Source organism: Chlamydotis macqueenii, chromosome 14 (assembly GCF_036417535.1).
Source record: "Chlamydotis macqueenii isolate bChlMac1 chromosome 14, bChlMac1.mat, whole genome shotgun sequence".
Lineage (NCBI taxonomy): Eukaryota > Metazoa > Chordata > Aves > Otidiformes > Otididae > Chlamydotis > Chlamydotis macqueenii.
This window is the reverse complement of record NC_141569.1, coordinates 14,653,472-14,674,615: the sequence shown is the minus strand read 5'-3', so window position 1 is coordinate 14,674,615 and position 21,144 is coordinate 14,653,472. Positions and strand designations below refer to the sequence as shown.

General features: G+C 56.3%; 2 protein-coding genes across 4 annotated transcripts in view; one reads left to right on the top strand and one right to left on the bottom strand.

The window, feature by feature from the left end:
* The first annotated feature begins 890 nt into the window (after nucleotides 1-890).
* SLC6A7 (solute carrier family 6 member 7) lies at nucleotides 891-12,478 on the top strand. The gene is made up of 14 exons (XM_086758657.1): nucleotides 891-978; nucleotides 5,989-6,169; nucleotides 6,883-7,014; nucleotides 7,586-7,820; nucleotides 8,064-8,202; nucleotides 8,498-8,632; nucleotides 9,109-9,212; nucleotides 9,797-9,921; nucleotides 10,067-10,179; nucleotides 10,263-10,394; nucleotides 10,751-10,850; nucleotides 11,212-11,312; nucleotides 11,471-11,638; nucleotides 12,129-12,478. Exons 1-14 carry the CDS (start codon nucleotides 946-948, stop codon nucleotides 12,345-12,347), a joined length of 1,917 nt encoding a protein of 638 aa, XP_086614783.1. The 5' UTR covers nucleotides 891-945; the 3' UTR covers nucleotides 12,348-12,478.
* A 3,368-nt stretch (nucleotides 12,479-15,846) lies between these two features.
* The window catches only part of CAMK2A (calcium/calmodulin dependent protein kinase II alpha), a 32,093-nt gene continuing 26,795 nt past the window's right edge, over nucleotides 15,847-21,144 (bottom strand). The window contains exons 17-19 of one of the 3 annotated variants that reach the window (XR_015260148.1): nucleotides 20,723-20,960; nucleotides 19,902-20,509; nucleotides 15,847-19,818 (exon numbers count right to left, since the gene is read on the bottom strand). Coding sequence is in view for 2 of the 3 variants with exons in the window: in XM_086759187.1 (XP_086615313.1) it covers nucleotides 20,728-20,960 (233 nt within the window). In the remaining variant the exon portion in view is untranslated. Of the gene's footprint in view, nucleotides 20,510-20,722; nucleotides 20,961-21,144 lie in introns of all 3 variants that reach the window. The other 2 variants (XM_086759187.1, XM_086759188.1) reach the window with 2 other exon arrangements.

Here is a 21,144-nt window from a genome sequence, read left to right as displayed (position 1 = left end):
TGAGATTGTCCCCTCTTGCAGCCCCGCAGGGGACATTTCCCACCATGAAAGTGGGAGAAGAAGCCACAGATCAGCTCTCTGCCACCTCACTGGGGATTTGACTGAGCATGACAGGGAAAAGCCCACATCTCCCCTGGGCTTTGGGGCTGTAGGATCCCCCTGATGATTCAACAGGGATGTCTGAACCCTGGGGATGTGACTTATGCTCCGGCGTTGTGCCCAAGATACGCTGGACCCAGCTGCCCACCCTGGGGTCTACCTGAGGATTGCCTTTACCCCCAGCATGGCGGGATGCACTGGTTCTACCCAAAGGGACTGAGGGCTGTTGAGCATCCCCCTCCCCTGAGCTGGGGACTGGGTTTGGGCAGCACGGGGAGACGTTGCTTCTGACCTGCTCAGGCTCCAGCTGTGTCCTGCCATAAGGACCAGCAGCTCGGAGCTGGCTGGAAGGATGCTGGGAGCTTTTGGCATCTGCACTTGCACTGCTGCCGCTGCTGCTCGGGGTGTGTGGGACCCCCAGGGTGCCCAGTGACAGAGCGCCTACAAAGTCAGGTCCATCCCTAGGGAGACCTGACGCATTCGTGGCATGAGTAAGGCAACAGCCGTTCCTCCTCACTGCCTCGGCGGGAGGGTTGAGGTCCTGGACCCCCCCTTTGGCAGGGGTGTATTTGACAGACAGCCCTTCTCCAGCCCGCTGAAGGCCGTCTCCTCCCTCCCTCCCAGCTCAGCACGCAGCCATCCTCAACTCCAGGCAAATCTTTCCTCCAGCCCTGCTCCCCCCGTTCCCCCTGCCTCCCACCGCCCCGCCAGCCCAGCTGGCAGCAGAGTGGCACCCCTCCTTGCCTGTTATCGCTTCACCTGCTCCCCCATTCTCCCTCCCTGTCGCCGGAGAAAGACAGAGGAAAAAGTGTCGGAGCGAGGAGCGCATAGCAACAGGATTCGGGGATGAAGAAGATTCGGCAGCAGCATCTCCGGAAGGTGAGAGCCGGGGAGAGGGATGCCCTCCCAGGGACGGGAGCTGGGGAGCGGGGGCAAAGCGTGCCCATCGCCCTGCCATCCCCTGCCCGGGGAGCATCCCTGCTCAGCCGGCAGACTTTTCCCTGCCAGGGATTGCGAACGGGGATAGCGTGTTTGCATGGGGCCGATGCGGGATCGTGGGGAGCGGGATGGGGGGCATTTCGTAACGACCGCTCTCCCTCGCTGCGATCAGCGGACTCCGGAGGCCCTGTGCCGGGAGCAGGTGCTGCCGGCGATGATTCATGTTGTGTCTGGCTGGGCGGCGGTGGGTGGGCACCCGTGGGTGGGCAGCCGGGGACAGAGCTGGCTCCCCGCGGCGTGGCACCCCGGGGACGCTGCCCCCGCCATCCCCGGGGACTGCCCGGTCTGGGGGGGCGGTGAGGGGTTCCACCCGGCCGGGGTGAGCAGAGGGAGCTGGGCAGTGCCTTTCCCACCTGCAGCCCCTCCTCTGCAGGATTTAAAGGGGTCTGGGCGGCGCTGGACCCTGAACTCCCCTGGTGCCTTTTGGCAGCTGGCAGGGCTGGAAACCCCTTTAATATCCGGCTTTTAAACCCAGCTTTCAGGCTTTCTTATTCTAGGCTCCCCTCCACTGCTGCTTTGCTCTTACCAGGCTCTCTAAGTCCCCGTCTCCTCCCGTGTTGGGGACTGAGCCCCTTCTCCTGCCCGTCCCGCGTGGGGACACGGTGGAGCAGGGTGGCAGAGGCTGGCAGGCACAGCTCGCTCGTGGGGACGCGCTGCCACTGCCGGGGGGTCAGCCCTGCCCAGAGCATCCCAGGGAAGCAACCCAGGGCTGTGAGCCCCTTCGGCTCTGCCCTCTGCCAAACCGTGCCCCCTAACTGCAGGGCAGGGCGACTCCAACCCATGCCAGCCTTCAGAGGAATGAAAACCCAGGAGAGTTTCATCCCTGCCAGGAGATTCCTAGGATATGGAGACACGATGTAAAAAAGCCAGCAGTGGCCCGGTGGAAGCCAGCAGCCGTCTGATAGCCCTGGGCTGCCCACTTTTCTTCGCTGTGGTTTCGAGGCAGCATCTAGCTCTTCCCTATACTCCTCTTTCCTCCAAATTGCTTTTTCAGATGACTTTGTGACTGCAAGATCCATTAAAAGTTGTCTTTATCCCTTCCAAAGGCTTTCTGAGATACTTGGATTTCTCTGCTGCTGGTGATCTTGTTTAGCATTTATTCAGGAATTCATTTAGCCCCACAGCGATCAGCTGGAATGGAAAGCAGATGTCTCCAGAGTTATTTTCCCCATTCCCAGTGCTGCTCAGGGCCCTGCTGTCCTTCGTTACCCAAAAATACTCTTGCTGAGCTCCAGATGGAGAACCTGGTGCTCCCAGCCACCCGGCACCTTGGGACACCAGGTCTGACGCCGGCATCGGGCTTGCCTGGAGCTGGCCGTGACCGATGGAGGAGTCTACACAGCCCTGGCTGCAGCGCCTGCCCCAGGACCCCGACAGCCTCCTCTCCGTCTCATCATGATCTGCTTCCCTTCGGTGAGCCGGGAGTTTTAAGCCCCACCAGACGTGTTTTAGACACATGGAAATTCCTCTCTAATAGAGAAGATCTTTCTCAGGCTCCAAGGATTTCAGGCTGGCTTTTGCATAATAGTAATCCCAGAAGAGCTGAGGTGATGTTTTTTCTTTGTTTGCTTATTTGCTTTGGGGGGGTTATTTGGTCAAAACGGGCTAAAGCCCATGGAAGACAGAGGTGGGAGCCAGGATCTGGGCTGCCCATCCCCATACCCAGTCAGATTGCCAAGTAGCATCCTCCTGCCTGAGCTGCTGCCCTGCCACAAAACGCCTCAAATGTTCCCCGCTCCCTCCCCAGGGTTTTTGGATGAAAGACCGTAAGCACCTGTGCATGCTCGCTGTGCTCTGAACATCACTGTAATGAGTTTCCTCCAGCCTCAGCAACCTCCAGCCTCCAAACCCCCTGCGCTGGCTCCAGCATCGCTTGCTCCCTCTCCTGGCATGTGCTGGGGGAAACTGGGGTTAGCGCAGCTCTTCAAGGGGCTCCCCCACACCACAGAGATGCTTTATTCACTTCACTTTCTAAGTGACATTATATTTGAATTAATTTTTAGTTTGGTTTTTTTTTTTTTTCTCGAAGAGATTAACAAGCAATTCAAACTAATCTGAAGTGACTCACCCCTTACAGACGCACTGTGCTCACAGGGCTCGGATCCGCAGGGGAGAAATCCGGCATCGGGTGGCATTTCCCCCAATCAAAGGCTGTGGTCTGTGCATAAAACGCTGACAAAATAACCCCACAATGCCAGTTTGAATGGAGACAAAATATGATTTAAAAGTAACTTTAATCTGGCTGGTTTTTTTCATGGATACAGCTGAGTTTTGCACTGCCTTAAGTAAATTGGTTTATGGAAAATAATTAGCATAGGGCAATTTCCTTATGGAAGCCAGCTCTTATCTTGGCAGAGACTAAAGTGCTTTTTCTTCTCGGTGACCTTTGCTTTGCTGACTTCTTTGGGAGCTTCTTCTGGTGAATAATGGAAAGTGATGCTGCGTTCAAAGAGGGCGTTGTTGCCAAGGGAGCTGCGAGTCCCCGTCTGTTGATAACCGCGAGACGGGAGCCCGGTTTGAAAGATGGCAGTTGACGGTGGAAAGCACTAGAGCAATATCGTAGCACTAGAGCTCTTCAGCTGCTGCCAAAAAAAAAAAAAAAAAATAAAATTCCTGTTATGGCAAAGGCTGAAAGGGAGCATTCATCCTAAAAAAAGGACTGGAATTGAGGCGGCGTGTGAGGTTCTATCTGAAGCAGAGAGGCGTGCACCTCTGCTATTTGGGACAAAAATGGGCTGTAATCCTTAAACATTTTGTTTTCAATTTCATTTTAACTCAGGCAAGTAGGCCAGGTGATTCCCATGAAAAGGCTACGATTTGGGGCACTTTTGGGAATCACAGCCCCAGAGGGAGACTGAGGTGGACACCGGGCCACGCACAGTTTGGAAAAAATCCTGCAGGTTCCTTCCTTTTTATTGCTTCTGTGTTGATTTCCATGCTTCATCTGATGGACAAGCACCTGCATTTCATCAGGTCACGCAGCCCCACCGGTGCCCTCTTGCAGCTGTTTAGGATTCAGGCAGAGGGGCAGGAATCGGGCGAGAGGTTTTAATGATCTCCCAGCATCCCTGCTTGCTGGTTTTCTGTGATGCAAACCTGGAAAGCGAGAGCTCCCCAGGCAGTGCGAGGAAGCAGCCGAAAGTTTTGGGAGGATGTTGCGGAGCAGCCTGTCCATCACCTGCAAAGGCAGGTTGCTGCGGGTCGTGCCCGCTGTGCGCGCTGGGTTAATTAGCAGGCACGGCCACGGTTCAGAGAAGTTGCTAAGCCAGAGAGCTGTGTCAAACAGCTGCAGGAGGGCTGCCAGGTAGCAACGATTTTATAGCAACGGTGTTAAATTTGGGTCACGTTTTGGCTTTTCAGCCTGTGTTTCTGAAGCTTTTTCTTCTGGCCCTTGCCTTGTGACGGTGGCATCCTGTGGGGATGGGCTTTTAATGGTGGATTTCAGCGTAGCGCCTTTGCTCGGGCTGAGTGTTTGAGGTTGGCTTTGGGAAGTTTGCCCCTGCTTGTCCTGTCCCTCAAGGGGTTTGCACGCCAGGTGGGGACGGGTTTGCCACCACGTTGGGTACCTTTGGTAAGAACATGCAGACAGCCCCCGGGGTGCCAGGGGCTGGAGGAGTGGGGTGCACCCTGCGAAGGGAACCTTCTCCATCATAGCACGGCTCCTTGTCTCCATGGGAACTGGCAGCAGAAGCATCCTTTGGTCCAGCCCGGCCGGAAAGGAGGAGGAGGAGAGGAGGTGGCTGCCACCTTCCCCACCTTCCTCTGACCATACCTGCACACGGGTGCAGAGGGACCCACACCTCATTCTGCCTGATCCCTCCAAATCCAGGCCCCAGTCCCATGGACTCATTCCCTAGAATTGCATGAACTCAGGGACACTGAAATGTCTGGTTTTATCTTTTGAGAGCCCAGGAGGAAGGGAAGGTTCCCAAATGGGCTCCTTCTGCCCTGGTCCTGGTGCCTCGTCAGCAGGGACCCCATTCTGTCTTTGTGCCCCAATACCAGCCAAACCCAACATTCCAGGCAGGGGCACAGGGACAGGATTCTCATCCTACCCATTTTTGCTGCCTGGTCTCACTGAGGGGATGTCTGTGATGGGATCTCACCTGGCAGCTGCTGGCTGAGGCTTTCAGCTTTGGTGATTGCCAGTAGGATGGGAGCTGGTGGGGATGCCCTCCGCACTCTTCCAGGGTCAGGAGGCTGTGGAAGTTCAGACAGACCAAACATCTCACTGCAGACCTGATGTACAAACATACAGCCGGAGAGGAAGGGAATGGGTTAATCCCCTGCCTGCTAATGTCTCACTGACCCAGGACAGATTAGTAAAGCTGGAAGGAGCTGTCTCAGCAGGGACAACTGGGAGCACGTCACTAAATCCCCACAGTGTAGGCTTTCGGCAGTTGGAAAAGCGTGAAAAATGCACGGAGCATTTAATGGCAGCCGAGCGCCCAGCACGTCAGGGGCTGTGGCATCGCACTCCCTGGCACACTGTGGCAGTGCTTCTCCCCTCCTGTCCTCATGCCCATACTCTGCAGGAGATCAGGAAAGTTTATTTTGGTGCCTTGAAAGGATTTCTTGTAAAACTGGGGTTGCAAAATGGGTCCTGGCCTCCTCGGAAGAACTGGGGCCATCCTGCCTTTCCCAAGCAGCTCTGGCCATGCGGGATCACGTTTATCCCCATTCCTTGCTCAGCAGCAGAGCAGGACATTGGCTGGAGGGGTGCACAAAGAGCTGCAGGACACGGTGTCCCCAAGGGGCAAATGTCTTGGGGGTCACAAATTCACGCCTGAGCTCTCAGCGCTCCTTCTCTCTCTCCTGCTCTTCCCCTCTGCTTTTATTCCTTCCCTTCATCCCCGGCTGCCCTCTCCCATCCCCTGCTCTCTTGCTCAGCCGGTGACACCAGAGCTCCTGGTGAGTCCCAGCAGCCAGGACGGGGACCTGGGCTCCGAGTGCCCGGAAGACAGAGGGAACTGGACGGGGCGGCTGGATTTCCTCCTCTCCTGCATCGGATATTGCGTGGGCCTTGGAAACGTCTGGAGGTTCCCCTACAGAGCTTACACCAATGGAGGAGGTACTGCTCATCCTTTGGTGTGGCCATGTCTCCACCTCACTGAACTGGGCTGGTGGGACGTTCCTCTGAAGAGACACCCCTTCCTCTCCTTGGGGCTGGGAAGTAGCATTTGTTGTCGTGCGGTGAAGCCTCCTCTTGCCACCCATGCTTGCTGTAGGGCATTAACCGCCTTCACCCAAGTATGGAACGGACTCACCAGCCCACCTCTGCACTCATGGCCTTGGAGGCGTTCCCAGCTCCGTGCTGGACTGAATGCCACCTGAGCATCCCCCTTGGCTTCCAGTAGTTTCTTGGTCTGATGTCCTCCAGGACTCAGTGGGGTCAGCAAACGCTTCCGAGCTATCGAAAGAGGGGAGCGAGCCTTTTGCAATGCAGGTGCCCAGTGTGATGGTGCAAACTGACCAGCTTGTGCAACCACTCCGGAGTAACTGCTTGTCACAGGCAATAATAATTGGAGAATTTCACAGTGTTTGCAAAAGATTCAAGGAGGAAAGAGTCTGTGTGGAGGGGGAAAGCATGGCACAGGGTCAATCCCAGCCTCTTCCTCCCGCACTAACGGTGAGCTGTCTTCCAGACAGCCTCTTGCTGTCTTCCAGATTTTCATGTAGATCCCTCAGGGCCATAGATGTCGAATGAACTTTATTCCTTGTTGTAGAGGGGCTTCAGCTGCTTACTCTGTGTTATTTTTAGGGTGTTTTTCTTGCTTCTTGTAGGAGCTTTCCTGATTCCTTACTTCATAATGCTGGCCATCTGCGGGATTCCCATCTTCTTCATGGAGCTGTCGCTTGGCCAGTTCTCCAGCCTGGGGCCACTCGCCGTCTGGAAGATAAGCCCTCTCTTTAAAGGTGCATGAGTGGAGTCCAGGGTCTCTGTGGGGCCTCTGAAAGAGCTGCTTGATGAGGACATGCACCAGCAGCATAGTCCCATGGTCCTCAAAGCTCTTGTTGGAATCAAAGGTTAAATCCTGGGGGAATCCTGCTGGAGCAGGCTGGACTTCTGGCTTAGCTGTTTTAGTAGCTGCAAGATATACATATAAATGTTCTGTCAGTCTTCATGATGTCACAGTCAGCTCTAGAAATTGTACAAAAATTATTAAGCCAGCTAGTTTAGAAAATACACCATCAGAGCTAAGTGAAGAGTGTTAAAGACAAAGGTAAGAATAAAACATTCAAAAAAAGTCAAATCAAATACTTTTTACTCTCAATGTTAAGTTGGAGTAAAATCATGTGTAGAACCCAATATATCATCAGTTCAGAGAAGGCATGTCCGGAGGGTGTAACGGCAATAAGAGGCTCCCTGCACCAGGTGAACCTCTGACTGGTCAAACATTTGGCTTCTGAGATCCAGTGTCTGACCCTGGTTTTGGATGTGCTCCACTCCATGGCTCACTCCTTCTTTACCCTCTCCTTCCTCCAGGCATTGGCATGGGCACGATCCTCATCGTCTCCCTGGTGGCCATTTACTACAATATGATCATTGCTTACGTTCTCTTCTACCTCTTTGCATCCCTCACAAGCGACTTGCCCTGGCAGCACTGCGGCAACTGGTGGAACACCGACCTGTGCCTGGACCACCACGTCATCAAGGCGGGGAACACCACCTTCCCCATTAACATCACCAACACCGTCAGCCCCAGCGAGGAGTACTGGAGGTAAAGAGGTCAGCCTGACCTGACCATGGAGACGTGGTTGGCATCCAACTGGGGGGAGTACGGGGACGGGATGAGGGGTGAAGGTTACCCCAGCAAATAGCTGGCAGCGCCTTGTTGCTCTCTCGTTGCTGGGATTTTTGACAAGATTTTTTGCAGCAGAGGCCTTGCTAGGTTCAGGGAGGGTCTCTGGAAGAGGGCGGGGGGTGCCTGTGGTGCTCACGTGCGGTTCTCCTTTCGCTGTAGCCGGTACGTCCTGCACATCCAAGGGAGCTCTGGGATCGGGGATCCCGGGAGGATCCGCTGGAACCTCTGTCTGTGCCTGCTCCTTTCTTGGACTATCGTCTATCTGTGCATCCTAAAGGGAGTCAAGTCCTCTGGCAAGGTAAGGGCTGGACAGACTCTTTTGGAGGGGGTCTACAGCAGCCAGTGCCCGTGATTCTCTGCACATCTGGGAAAGTGGGACCTACAAACAGCATCAGCTGGACACAGGCAGCTTCGGGGGTGGTTTGCACACCCAGACACCAGCAGGTCTGACACCACTGGCCCCGCTGCACCCCAAGGACCCCAGCTCTGCAGGGCGACGCTGGGCGATGCGGTGTCCCAGCCCAGGGACAGAGCTATGGGGGACGACTGTGCTCTCGCTCCTGGCTCTCCCAGCTGGCTCTGCTCTCCCACAGGTCGTGTACTTCACCGCCACCTTCCCGTACCTCATCTTGGTGATGCTGCTTATTCGTGGCGTGACCCTGGAGGGGGCCTGGAAAGGGATCCGGTTTTACCTCACGCCCCAGTTTGATCACTTGCTGTCTTCCAAGGTGAGCAGGATTTTGTGTGATTTGTTCAAGACACAAAACGACCCTTCTCCTGCCACCTCCAGCATGTAGCAGAGGTGGTTCCCCTACTTGGGTGCTTTTTCTGGCCAGTCCCTGACCCAAAGTCCTCTCTCTTGGTTGCTCCCCCTGTGATGGGCTGCGGGGTGGCGATGGTGAATTTGGCTGCTCTGTTTCTCTAAAGCAATCTCGGCATGCGGAGCAGAGAGTTTCCCTGGGTCAGCAGTGTTGGTACCAGACACCACCCAGTTTCACAAGGGCACTTAATGCCACACTGGGCTGGCTCTAAAACACTCTTGTTAGCCCTTCCGCTAGCCAGCTGACCTGCTACGAGTAGTGAGCGTGCCTGGAGAGTTGGGAAGATGTGCCAGGGGCTCTGGGGAAGCACACTTCCAACTCCCTCTTCCTCAGGAGGAGGTTTCCAAACCTCTGCTCTCCTCAGACCTGCTTCCTTCCCCCAGGTGTGGATTGAGGCAGCCCTGCAGATTTTCTACTCCCTTGGGGTGGGCTTCGGGGGCCTCCTCACTTTCGCCTCATACAACACCTTCCATCAGAATATCTACAGGTGGGAGCCGGCTGCTGTCTCGTAAAGATTGTGGGTTGGGGGGAGCCATGACAACCTCAGCTGGTGGGTTCAAAGCCACGCAGAAGTATGCGGTGCAGCACACAGTCACCCAGCGCTGCTCCTTGTCTGAGCACCTCACAGACACCTGGCAGCTTGCATGGGCTTGAGAGGGACAGAGGGATTTGTGGAAGAAAAATCTCCTAAGCATCGAGGCACAGCACCTGGCTCAGAAGTTTTGGGCTGTAGGCGCTGAAGGCTGAGGATATTTGAGGGCAGAGTTACGCGTGTTTGTCCTGTCCGCAGCATCCGTTGCAGGTCACCAGCAGAGAAGGGAGGCTGGCTTTTGGGTGTTGGGCTGATCCCCTCTACAGGGGAAAGCAAGCTTGGGAGGACCCCCACAAAATGACCCGTGTCATTAGATGTACACTCCTTTTGATCCTGGAAAGGATGTGTCAAGAGAGGCCCTGGAGGAGAATCGCACTGGGTCACCTTACTGTGGGACCCGGGGCAGGCAATGCCACTGTGCACTGGTGTGGGGTGGGAAGGAGCGGGCATGTTCAGAGCATCTTCTTTCTCGTCTGTAGGGACACCTTCATAGTGACCCTGGGCAATGCCATCACCAGCATCCTGGCAGGCTTTGCCATCTTCTCCGTTTTGGGATACATGTCCCAGGAGCTTGGGGTCCCTGTTAACCAGGTGGCAAAAGCAGGTGAGGCCAAAGGGAGACCCTTTCTCCTTCACCCTCTGCCTGGGTGCCCAGAGGAGCAGCCAGATATGGGAAGGGGAGGTGTGGGGCAGCTTTTTAATCCTGTATAGCACCTTCAGCTGACTCTGCTGTCCTTTGCCTCCCCTAGGTCCTGGCCTGGCTTTTGTGGTGTACCCCCAGGCCATGACAATGCTCCCCCTTTCTCCATTCTGGTCTTTCCTGTTTTTCTTCATGCTGTTAACCTTGGGCCTGGACAGCCAGGTAAGGACAGAGCCCACCAAGCCAGCCGCCATGCCCAGGCAGCCCCGGGGGGCTCAGGGGACCCTCTTCTCCTTTGCATGCAGTTTGCCTTTATGGAGACCATCGTCACAGCAGTGACAGATGAATTTCCCTACTACTTGCGGCCAAAGAAAGCTTCTTTCTCTGCTGTCATCTGCATCACTCTCTTCCTGATGGGGCTCATCCTCACCACAGAGGTAAGGGTGTGGGGCTGGATGCATCGCGTAGGCTGACTAGGGCCTCATTTTAGGGAGAGCTTAAGGCAGGGGCTAAGTTTGCAGAGAAACATTTATTGCCATCAGCTAACGAGGTGGAAGAGACACAATCAATGAGCCTGGGCTTCCTAGGGCTGTGAGGTCCAATGGGAGTGACACAGCATCCCTGCACCAACCCTGGAAGGACAGCAATGTCTCCTGAGGGTCCCTGACCACTGTCTTCCCCCGTGCCCAGAAAGGGGCTAAGAGGATGTGTCCCCAAAAGTGGAAGGACATGGGTGGGGGTTTATTGAGATGCTGGTCCCAGGGATGCTGGCCACTGTGCTTTGCCCCCACAGGGTGGGATGTACTGGCTGGTTCTACTGGATGACTACAGCGCTGGCTTTGGTCTCATGGTGGTGGTGATCACTACCTGCCTTGTGGTGACACGTGTCTATGGTAAGGGGGTCTGTCCCACAGGGGCACAGGGAGGAGTGGGCTGTCTGCAGGAGAGAGAGATTTAGAGGGAACATTAGAGGAGCCAGCAGCCTCACCATGGAGCATGAAACACCTCTGCTCCAACATCTTGTTTCTTCTTGGCTTCACTGAATTCACCTCTCCAGAGATATCTGGGGTTCTGAGCCTGGTCCCTCTGACAGCACCAGCTGAGCCCCAATTCCAGCACCTCCCAGGGAGATATTTATTTGCTGTAGAGGATGCAAACCACCACTTTTGGTTGGTGCAAGGCAGCCTGGTAGAGGTGCCTGGTTCTAGGGGAGGGATCATGGCTTCTGACTCCTTGTCCTTCTACCTCCTGCAGGTATGAAGAGGTTCTGCAGAGATATCCACATGATGCTGGGCTTCAAACCAGGGCCCTACTTCAGAGCCTGCTGGATGGTCCTGTCCCCAGCAACAATGATGGTAATGGCTCAGCTTGAGGTGCTGGATGATGCTGGAGAGCTGCCTGCCCCAGAGACCGCTCTGATTCTACTGAGGGGTCTCCATCATCTCCAGGCCTTTTTAGAGCACGAGCCCTTCAGTGGGCTCTGGGTTGACCTCACTTTCTTCCCATCCCGCAGGCTCTGCTGGTGTACAACATCATCAAGTACCAGCCCTCTGAGTATGGCAGCTACCGCTTCCCTGCCTGGGCTGAGGTCTTGGGCATCCTCATGGGAGTCCTCTCCTGCCTGATGATTCCCATAGGCATGGTGGTGGCCGTGCTCCAAGAAGAAGGCACACTGTGGGAGGTAGGAGGTGCTGGGACCCAGCATTGCTGGGGAGCACCCCAGAAATGTGTAGGGGTGACCACAAGTCCCGGCTGAGCCTGCATCCTCCCAGTGTTTCTGCATCCTCTCTCCTGGAGGTGTGTGTCCCCATCCCTCCTTGCTATCTGCGAGGTGTGAGAGATGACGTGTCCCAGGGCACTTCCAACCAAGCAGACACTGAGTCACGCTGCTTCCCAAGGGGCAGCCCTGTGGGCATCCCCCCTCCAAAACAAGCCTGCTACGCCTTGCGCTGTGGGGAAGGACCTTGTCCCTAGTGTGGGGTGGGCATGGGCTTTGCTGCTCTCCTCAGGCAGTTAAAAGCAGAGCTTCCAGCTCTTCCAGTCCCCTGGGGCTGCCAGAGGACACCATCCCCCGGGATGGGTGGGTGAGCTGCCAGGTAGGGGTGCCAGCCCGGGAGCGCAGCAGGTGCCAGTGTGGAGTGCCCGTGCTCCCTCTGCCTGTCCCCTCACAGCGAGTCCAACAAGCCAGCCGGCCCGCCATGGACTGGGGCCCATCGCTGGAGGAGAACCGGACCGGCATGTACGTGGCGAGCCTGGCCGGCAGCCAGTCCCCCAAACCACTGATGGTCCACATGCGGAAATACGGGGGCATCACCAGCTACGAGAACACAGCCATCGAGGTGGACCGGGAGATAGAGGAGGAGGAGGAGGAAGAGGAGTCCATGATGTGAGGGGATGGAGGGGGGCTCACCCCCTAATTTGCACAAGTTGCACTGCAGCACTTCGGGATGGCTCGGAGCAGTCAGGAGCTACTGACCCTGCCATCCTCCTCACCACCACCCTGGCCCTGCCAGGATGGAGCTGCTGCCTGTCCCGGTGCTCCCGAGGTGTTTCTGTTCAGTGTGGCGAGCTGTGTGACAAGTCCGTACGTTTGTGTGACAGTGTCTGGTGCAAGTGTCTGGGCTGCCCCGCTCCCACCCTCAGTGCCAGCCCTGCCATGCCCAGTGCAGGGATGCTCTCTCTGCAGGGATGATGGACTGTGGGAGGGTGGAAGGAGGTGGAGGTCCTCTGAGTTGGTCTGTTCTCTACTCGTGTGTATTTAACTCCTATAACCCACAAACACTTCCGAGAAAGGACTGTGATATCCTCCATGCCCTGAGGATGCCGTGTGCCGGTGCGCTCCTCTCACACAGAGGTACTTCAGCAAAACCTGTACAAATCAGTGTCCTGCTACGGAAATCTGACCTAGTAAATGAGCAGTTAAAAACAATTAGAAGGGGGAAAAAATGTTTTATAAACAAACCAGCTGGGGCCTCTCCAAGACTTGAGAACCCCCAGGGACATCAGCGGGTCAGGGCAACTCTTCCCTGCGGTGCCTGGCAGGGCTGGGGTCGGCTGAAGGAAGAGAAAAGCCTGGGTGACCCATTCCCTGTGTGTGCAGGAGGTCAGGCACAGGTCTCACCTGGACCCAGTGCCAAAAGAAGACCCGTGTCCATCCCTGAGGGGGACCTGAGGGCTATTCCCAGCCCTGGGCACTGCTTTTCCCAGGGAAAGGTGAAGGGTTTCGCCTGTATGTGATTTTGGGGTAGTCAGCCCAGAGACCCCCATCTCCTGCTGCTGGGGAGCTCTTGGACGGGGTTGTTGGGAGCTGATGCTGCCAGCGTCCATCACCCCGGTGTTGTGTGTGCCCTCCCCCGTGTACCGTCGGCTCTCCGTTAAAAAGTGGTGTGTGACACAGGCTGTGCGTGAGTTATTTGGGTGGTCCTCAGCACGCAAGGAGGGCACACGCAATGGGGCTTCCAGGGATGGCAGCACAGCCCACCTGGGCTTTGTCCTGCAAATCTGTGTCCTGGTCAGGTAACAGTCCAAAATCCAGGATGAACAGAAAAATTAAGGTTTATGCCAGGATTATGCATGCGGCCCCACCGCATTGGGCTATTGACCCCAAGGGACCACACAGCCCTGGGTCCAGCGCCGTAGGTTGAGCCTACAGGGTGAATCCCAGCATGAGGCTGTGCTTTTCCTTAAAGACCTTTCCTTGTGGCGGGGAACGTTCAGTTATTGCCTTCACCCATCTGAGAGTGCAGGGTCGGCTCCGACACCTCCTCCTCCCACCCACCCTCCTCCTCATGCCTGGGCACGCTGAGCTCCCTTCCTGGCCAGCTCTGCCCTTCCTTTTCCCTGCAGGACCCCCGATGGCTTTCCACATCCCCCTCGCCCTACCCCACCACAGCTGTAGCCGCTGGGGACGATGGGGGTCCCCCAGCCACAGCTTCTCTGGGCGCGCGGGGACTCCGGCAGCACAACTGTGCTGCAAAGCACCTTCAGCCGCTAGCCCCCGGGTTAATCATTAGAGGCCGGCCATAAACGTGTCGCTGATGGAAAGTTCAGGCCGTGGCGGCTGGGGAGCGAGGAGGGCCTGCCATAAACATTTATGGCCCCAATGAATCCCTCACTCTAACCTTGACACTATTTGCTGAGCAGGAGGCCTCAGGAGGTCACGGTGTTGCCCAGCCATCGCTGTGGGTGCTGGCTGGGGAGCCCAGGCTGGGCTGACCCTGGGTGGGGGGCACACACGTGAGTCTGCACGGTGTGATGGAGCCGGTGATGGGCTTGGGCGCTTCATGGTGTCACTGCCAGCCGCCATGTGCAACCAGGAGAGGCTGACACCCTCCCACGACACAGAGGTAGAGGTGCCTTGGGCTGAGCAAGCTGCTCCGGTCTCTGCATGTGTCTGACTTCATTTCCTACCCGTGTGAAGGTCCTGCCACATGCCCCCCAGTTCCACCCTGTAATGCCAGTCAGTGTTGCGTGGCAGAGCAATGGGAAGGACGGGACAGAGACTACGCCGGGGATGTGGTGGGGAGCAAAGCCGTCAGCGGCGGGGGGAAACCAAGGGCAAAAGATGCCAGGGCAGCGGCACAGCCGGAGGACGGATGACGGACGTGTCCCCTGGGACCCCCTGGGCCACGTGTGGCTGGGCAGAGGGAGGTGTGGGACTCGCTGGTGGCAGCAGGTCCTGGGATCACCAGTGCATCCATACCCCGCACTGCAGCGTGGCCGGGGGTCTGATGCCATCCCCCCCATGTCCCCCAGGAGGGTCACCCCGCCGCTGCTGCTGCTTCATCCTCCCAGCGCGTCCCGCCGCTCTCCCGGGGTGCCCGGGGCTTTCTCCCAGGCTTTTCCCAAGACCCTTCGTGCATCGCGGAGTGGTGGGTGAGTGGGTGGGTGGGCGGGGGGCGGGTCGGAGGACAGGTGCAGTCCCGGGGGATCCGTGGGCCTCTGCCCCTGTCCCGGCCTGTCCCGGGCTGGGGAAGGGGGTGCCACCGGTGGCAGGAGCGGTCCGGTGCTGACCCCTGCCGGGACCGTGGCACATGGCAGGGTGGGGGGGCACCCCCGCCGGGGTGTGGGGTGTGCGGGGCAGAGACAGGGACAACCAGACCCCAGCCCCCCACACAGGGTACCAGCAGAGCCCATGGGGCCCCCCCAAACCTATCCTCGCCTCAGCACGGGGGGGGGTGTCTCTGTACCCCCCACCCTGCAGCATCAGCTCGTCCCAAAACTCTTCTTGCTGCCCAGTGGACAAGGGTGACAGCTCGCCCCCCACCTGCCCAGGTCCCTCATGGGGTCTCTCAGACACCTGCAGCACCCAGACCCCTCTCCCTGAGTTGGGGTGAGCCAGGTTTGGGGGGGGGTAACATCGAGCTCTCCCAAAGCCCCAAGGATGCTGGCGGCCAGGGGCCCTGCATCCCGCAGGCAGAAGGAAAGCTTGATCCCAGCCGCGACGCTTTCGAGGACAGGAGCGCGGTGACGGGGGGACAAGGCGGTGGCAGACGGTCTGAGTCACTGCAGTGACGGAGAATCATCCGTTTCCATGCTCAGAAGTTGGTAGCTATTTATTGCACTTGAACACCAAGAATAAAACCGACACTCGCCCTCCCTCCCGCACCCACCCCGCTCCCGGTCCCCCCACCGCCCTCCCCAAATAGAGCAGCCGCTTTGAGCAGTGATCGTTCTGTTCACAGCCACAGGTTCCAAAAAAAAAAAAACAAAACAAAACAAAACAAAACAAAAAACACAAAAGAAAAGGAAACAAAATCAATCCCTCCTCCCCCCATCAAGCTTCCACTGAATCCAACACGGTCACACTGCTTGACAGTTCGAGTGCACTTACAGAAAGAGAAGAGAAAGGCTTCAGCTGCAACCGTACGGACTGACAGACACGAGGGAACAGGCAGCTACCCCTCCCTGGGGCCTGATTTTTTTTGTTACGTGACAAAGCTTGGTATAATCTTAATTATAATATATTTTTTTGCAATCATCTTAAATAAATATTTCCATAGAGATTTCCTGTAAGTATATATATTTTTATATATATAATATATAAGAGAGAGAGTCATCTCATTTTTTTTTTCTTAAACCACTGTTAATATATTTTCCCTGCTTGTCCAAAAAATGATACAAAAGCCCTACAATTGTGCAACAGTTAGGAAAAAGGGACAACAACCCAAAGAAGGAAGGAGCGGCTCGATACAGCCGCCTCCACCGCCTCCTCTCCCACTCCCTGTCGAGGGGCAGGGAGCTGGTGGGTGGCCTTTGGGGGACAGATGGCAGGGGGGCCACCAGCCCCTCCTCTGATGTTCCCACAGCCTGGTCGCGTCTGGGTTTGCCTGTCTGGTACGGACGGGTTGGGACCTACACCTCTGGAAATGGGTAACAGCGAGGTCTCTACCCTGCTAGCAGGAGGATGGTGGTGAAGAAGGGTTAGCCTGGCTCCTGGGATGATCAGAGGAGGTGGTTATGGGATCTTCTACTGACAGACACCTCTCAATCCATGGGGCTATGTGGCTGGTTGCCGGTCCTCCCCAAAGCGGGAGCAGATGGCTGCTGCTGCCTGCTCAAACCTCTGGGGCTCCATGGGGGCATCAACTCATCGAGGAGAGGCAAGTTTGAGGTCAGATGGGGGTTTGGTGCCTGGCAGAGGGAGCATTTACTCAGGATGGGGGGGGGGAAGACAGCTCTCCCAGCTGTGCCTGGCCAGGGTAAGGAGTGGAACACTTGCTTCTCCAGAGTTGCCTCTTCTTCTTCCAGAGTGAATGTATCAGCAAGACCTGAAATATGATGATGTTGCAGCTGGACCCTGGCAGCCAGGAAGGGAAAACAAGTGACTCCCAAGCCCACCCATGGAGCTGGGAGCCTGAGACCACTGCAGCAAGTGCTTCTACTCAGATATCCCCTGTAGTCTGTGAGAGGTGGAAGAGACAATGAGTTTGGAGGACTTCTGAGTTTGGTTTGACGTGGACGACCAGGTGTGTCAGGTTCTGTCTGTACGAGGAAATGAAAAGTGCCACAGCCTGATCTCCAGCCTTGAGGACAATGGGGACAGGAGGTCCACGGTGCTAAACTCCATCCCAACAAGTTGGCCTTGTCAATATTGCTTATTGGGAATGTGCCCTGCACCTTGTCATCCCCAGAACCACGGTGGGATCATTGGGGAGATGTCAGTTAGCACATGTGAGGGACAGTGCCAACAGCAGATTCTAGCTTAAAAGTACAGATGTAACAGCAGCATCCCTGGCTCCGTGAGCCAAAGGAGGACGGTGGCAATTAATGATTTTTTTTTTTCCTCATTTTCCTGCAATTTTAGGAGAAATCAGGAAATGTGAAGGAAGACAGAGACAGAAGCTGTTCACCACGGCTACTAAAAGAAAGGGTGGTGGTATATCAGTGCTTGCTCAGAGATGCTCTGGGGATACAGGAACCTACTCTGGAGAAGGAGGGAGAGGTGGGAAAGAGAAACCAGGCAGAACAGACCCCTAAAGTGCAGGTGCTTAATGCTGCCATAGTGGGCAGGTTGGGAAGTTGGGTCTTCCTTGGTCAGGCTTCAGCTTGACTGGAAGACTAGAAAGGAGTTGAAACCCCAGACTCTGCTTCTCTTGGAAAGGATCGGGAGCATTTTAGGTGTTGCAAGGACATCCAGCTGCCTCCAGAGGAACCTCTCCCTGGGGAGATGACCATAGGGAAGCCTCAAGAAGAAGAAACCACCTCCAAGAAGACACCTCAAAGCCTCTCTGGAAACTAAGATGTTCCTCCCTAGCAGCAAGTGCCCAAAGTGGGCTCTCAATGAAAGGAGGTTTTATCTACCCCAGCATCTCATCCGTCATCCCTGGCAAACCCCACCACACTCCCTGTCCCACTCCTTTCTCCAGCAGCAGCTGCTGGAGCAGTTTCACCTTCACAGCCCACTTGAGGTCAACAGCTCCAAAACCAGGTGGAAATCACGTCTGTGCTGCAGCCCCCTTGCAGAGCCCTGCTGTGACCTCCTCCATCCTCGTCTATCTCATACCAATCCCCAAAAACACTCTTGACAACCGGAGAGCCTGGGCATCAGAGGATGGATGCAACACTCACCATGGCTGGCATCAGAGCCAGCTCTGGAGAGGGGAAGAAAGAGCTGTGAAAGAGCTGAGTCCTTCCTTTAAAAAGTAAAAAAAACTTTAGCACTACACAACCACAGGAAGAAAAAACAGATCTGTAAAAACACCCAAACTCTACCTTAAAAACCAGTCCTCTCCCTGCATGGATTTCCCTGCTTTGGGGCCAACTCTGGCAAGCCAACGCAGCTCCACAGTCCAACAGCCCAGGTCCACCAAGGCCACGGGGATGCACATCTGCAGCTGTGGAGAACCTGTGTGACTTGCCTCTGAAAAGGCATCTCCTACACACTTCGCCAGCAACCATCGCACTGCCGGCACAGCGGGACACACAAACTCCTCTCGGGGCTTGCTCACGCCCCAGCAGTTTGGATTTCTACCCTTCCATCCAGTGGGAAAATCTTTTTGCAGTCTGCAAGGACGCGGCTGCGTTTCTCACAGCAGCCGTCCCTGCCTCCACAGAGAGCAAAGCATTCAAAACCACAGAAAAGGCAAAATACACGCTCAGAATTTACAGAAAGAAAACATTTCCTTTTTTTTTTTCTTTTTTTTCCCTTTTTTTTTTATGTCCAAAACAAGCGGGTTTTTTGTTCGTTTCTTTGTTTTTCAACACACGCACCGTCTAGAAAGTTAAACGCCATGCAGATGAAGAGAGCGCAGCTAGAAAGTCCCTGGGGCAGCAGCGCTGCGGGAGTCTCACGCCAACAAGCAAAGAGGTTCCAGTTGGAAAAAAAGAGAACAAGAAATGGAAGAATTGCCGGAAAAACACGCAGCCTCACACCTCTACCTGATGGCAGAGAGGTGAGACCAAAATTCCCCGTCCCGGCCACGTCTTCTGTCCTGAAAGCCACGTCCCGGCGGCTCCCCAAGAGCCACCGCCTGGGTTTGCCCTGCAGGAAGACCCGTGGGGTGCGGGAAGGCGCCCCGGGGAGCGGGGTGTCCCTGGGGAGGTGAGTGCCTTCGCCCGCCCACTGCTGCGGGACAGGACGGGACGAGTCCTCACAGCGTGGGGTGGGGGCCGGCAGCCGCGAGATCCCTGGTAGGAGCATCACAGCGGCACGACCCCTCTCCAAATGTAAACGCAACGAAAAACAACAACCCCTCAAAATCCCCCCACCCTCCCAGCCCTAAACAGTTGAATGTTTCTAGTTATTACATAAAGATCCATTTCAGCAAATACTCAAAATCAAGTTACGAAATACACAGTAGGTTGTTTTCTTTTCCCTATAAAAAGGCATGCGCTCAAAGTAGAAGACAGCGAAAGGCATGTTTGTTTTCTTCGAAGCACGATCAGATTCTGCAGAGTTTGGTAACTTTATAAAGCTTGCATTCCTCGTCGTCGCTGGAAGGAGTCGCGTGGGCGATGGAGGTTTGCACCCCGAATCGGTGGCCAGGCTCATCCGCCCCCGTCCCAGCCTGGGAGCCGGGTGCGGGGGGAGCGCTGGGTGCTGCATGCGAGGGGCCAGGGGTGGGTGCTCGGCGGGGGTGGCTGCTGGGGTAAAGGATCCAGGCTGGGTGGTGGGTGGGGAGGAGGGCACGGGAACGATGCTACCGCCACGGCATGGTTGGGAGAGCCCCGGCTCCCGGCTGTGCCGACGCGGTGCCAGGAAGCGGTCGCCTTTCTCCTTCTCTCTTCTCCCAGCTTTGCCAATCCCTGCTCTGAGGGGAGAAGCGTGGAAGGAGGGAGAGCATCCCTCTCGGCATGGCAGCCGCTCGGAGCCAGGGTGCAAATCTACTCACTTTCCTGGAAAGGAGCCAGCCTACGCTCCTGGGAAGGGAAAACAAACAGATAGCCTTTACTCACCCATCCAAACACTGCCCTCCTCGCCCAGGGGCTCGTGGAAAACGGACTTTGCAAATGGTTTAAATCACGGTTCCCCGGCCGATGCTGCCGGGAAGCGGGAGCTCAGGTCAGGAGCAGGCAGGAGCCACGGCAGCAGACAGGGACCTCGATAGCAGCAAAGCAAAATCCACCGGCGTGCAGGGAGGGTGCGGCACAGAGCAGCTCAAAACTACCCCCCTGCTCTCCTCTTCCTCGGGGGGCTCCCAGCAGAGGTGGGGATGGAGGTGGATGATGAGTCCAAGCCCAATTCAGGAGACGTGCTGGGCAGTGGGGAGTCCCACCAACGCCATGCAGCTGAAGTGGGAGGCCTTTACCCCGGCACACGTCATCTCGCCGGCCAGATGCTCGGGTTTAGGTTCATGGTTTCTCGTTTCTTGTTTCATGCAGAGGAAGGGGGCCCAGCACCACGGCCCCGGCGGGGTAGGGAGGTTTGATGGGATGCTTGCATGGCGCCGGCGGAGCTGTTGCATGTGTGCGGTGAGAAGCGAGGGGTTATTCCAGCAGGAACCAAGCAGCAGAGCCAACAGCCAAAGTCCTGTAGGTGAAGATGTCGGAGGAGGTCTCCCCTTGGTAGTCAGTCAGTGACAAACCCCACATGGGTAGGACCGCGCTTCAGCTGCAAAACACAAACCGGGCAGAGCAAGAGTTTGCTTCCACCATCCCTTTGGCAGAGCATCCCTCTCCCCGTTGCCATCTCATGGCTATCAGCCGTCTCCTCCCCACCACGGATCCTCGGGGCAGGATCCCACCCGCTTTGCAGCCTCAACACTGCAATAAGCCCGCACCGTCCCCCCTCCGTGCCCCCCTCACCCCATCCCTGGAGCCTCACAGGGCTTACTGCGGTAGGACAGAGGGCGCGCCGGATCTGTGGAAGTGGACGATTTGCCATTTGCCATCCCGGCGGTGCCAGATGCGGGTCTCCTCGGACTGGGCGGTGCGGGGGATCCCTCCCGCGTCCACGTACTGCGTGATGCGGATGTAGGCGATGCAGGCGGACTCGTCTCCCATCAGGTGAATGTGGGGGTTCAGGATCGTCGTGTGCACGGGCTTGCTGTTCCGGGACCACACTGGAGAGGGAATGAGCACAAGTGGCTTTAGGCAGGGGAAGGAGTTTGGGTGGCTCTCGCCCAGGGCAGCAGCAATGTGGGAAGAGGAGACGCTTGGGTTAGGCTCTCTGTTTGGAGGGGCTGAGTAAATGCTGCATGGGGGGGTTCAGAATGGGTCCACCTAGACAGCAGCTAACCAAACAAC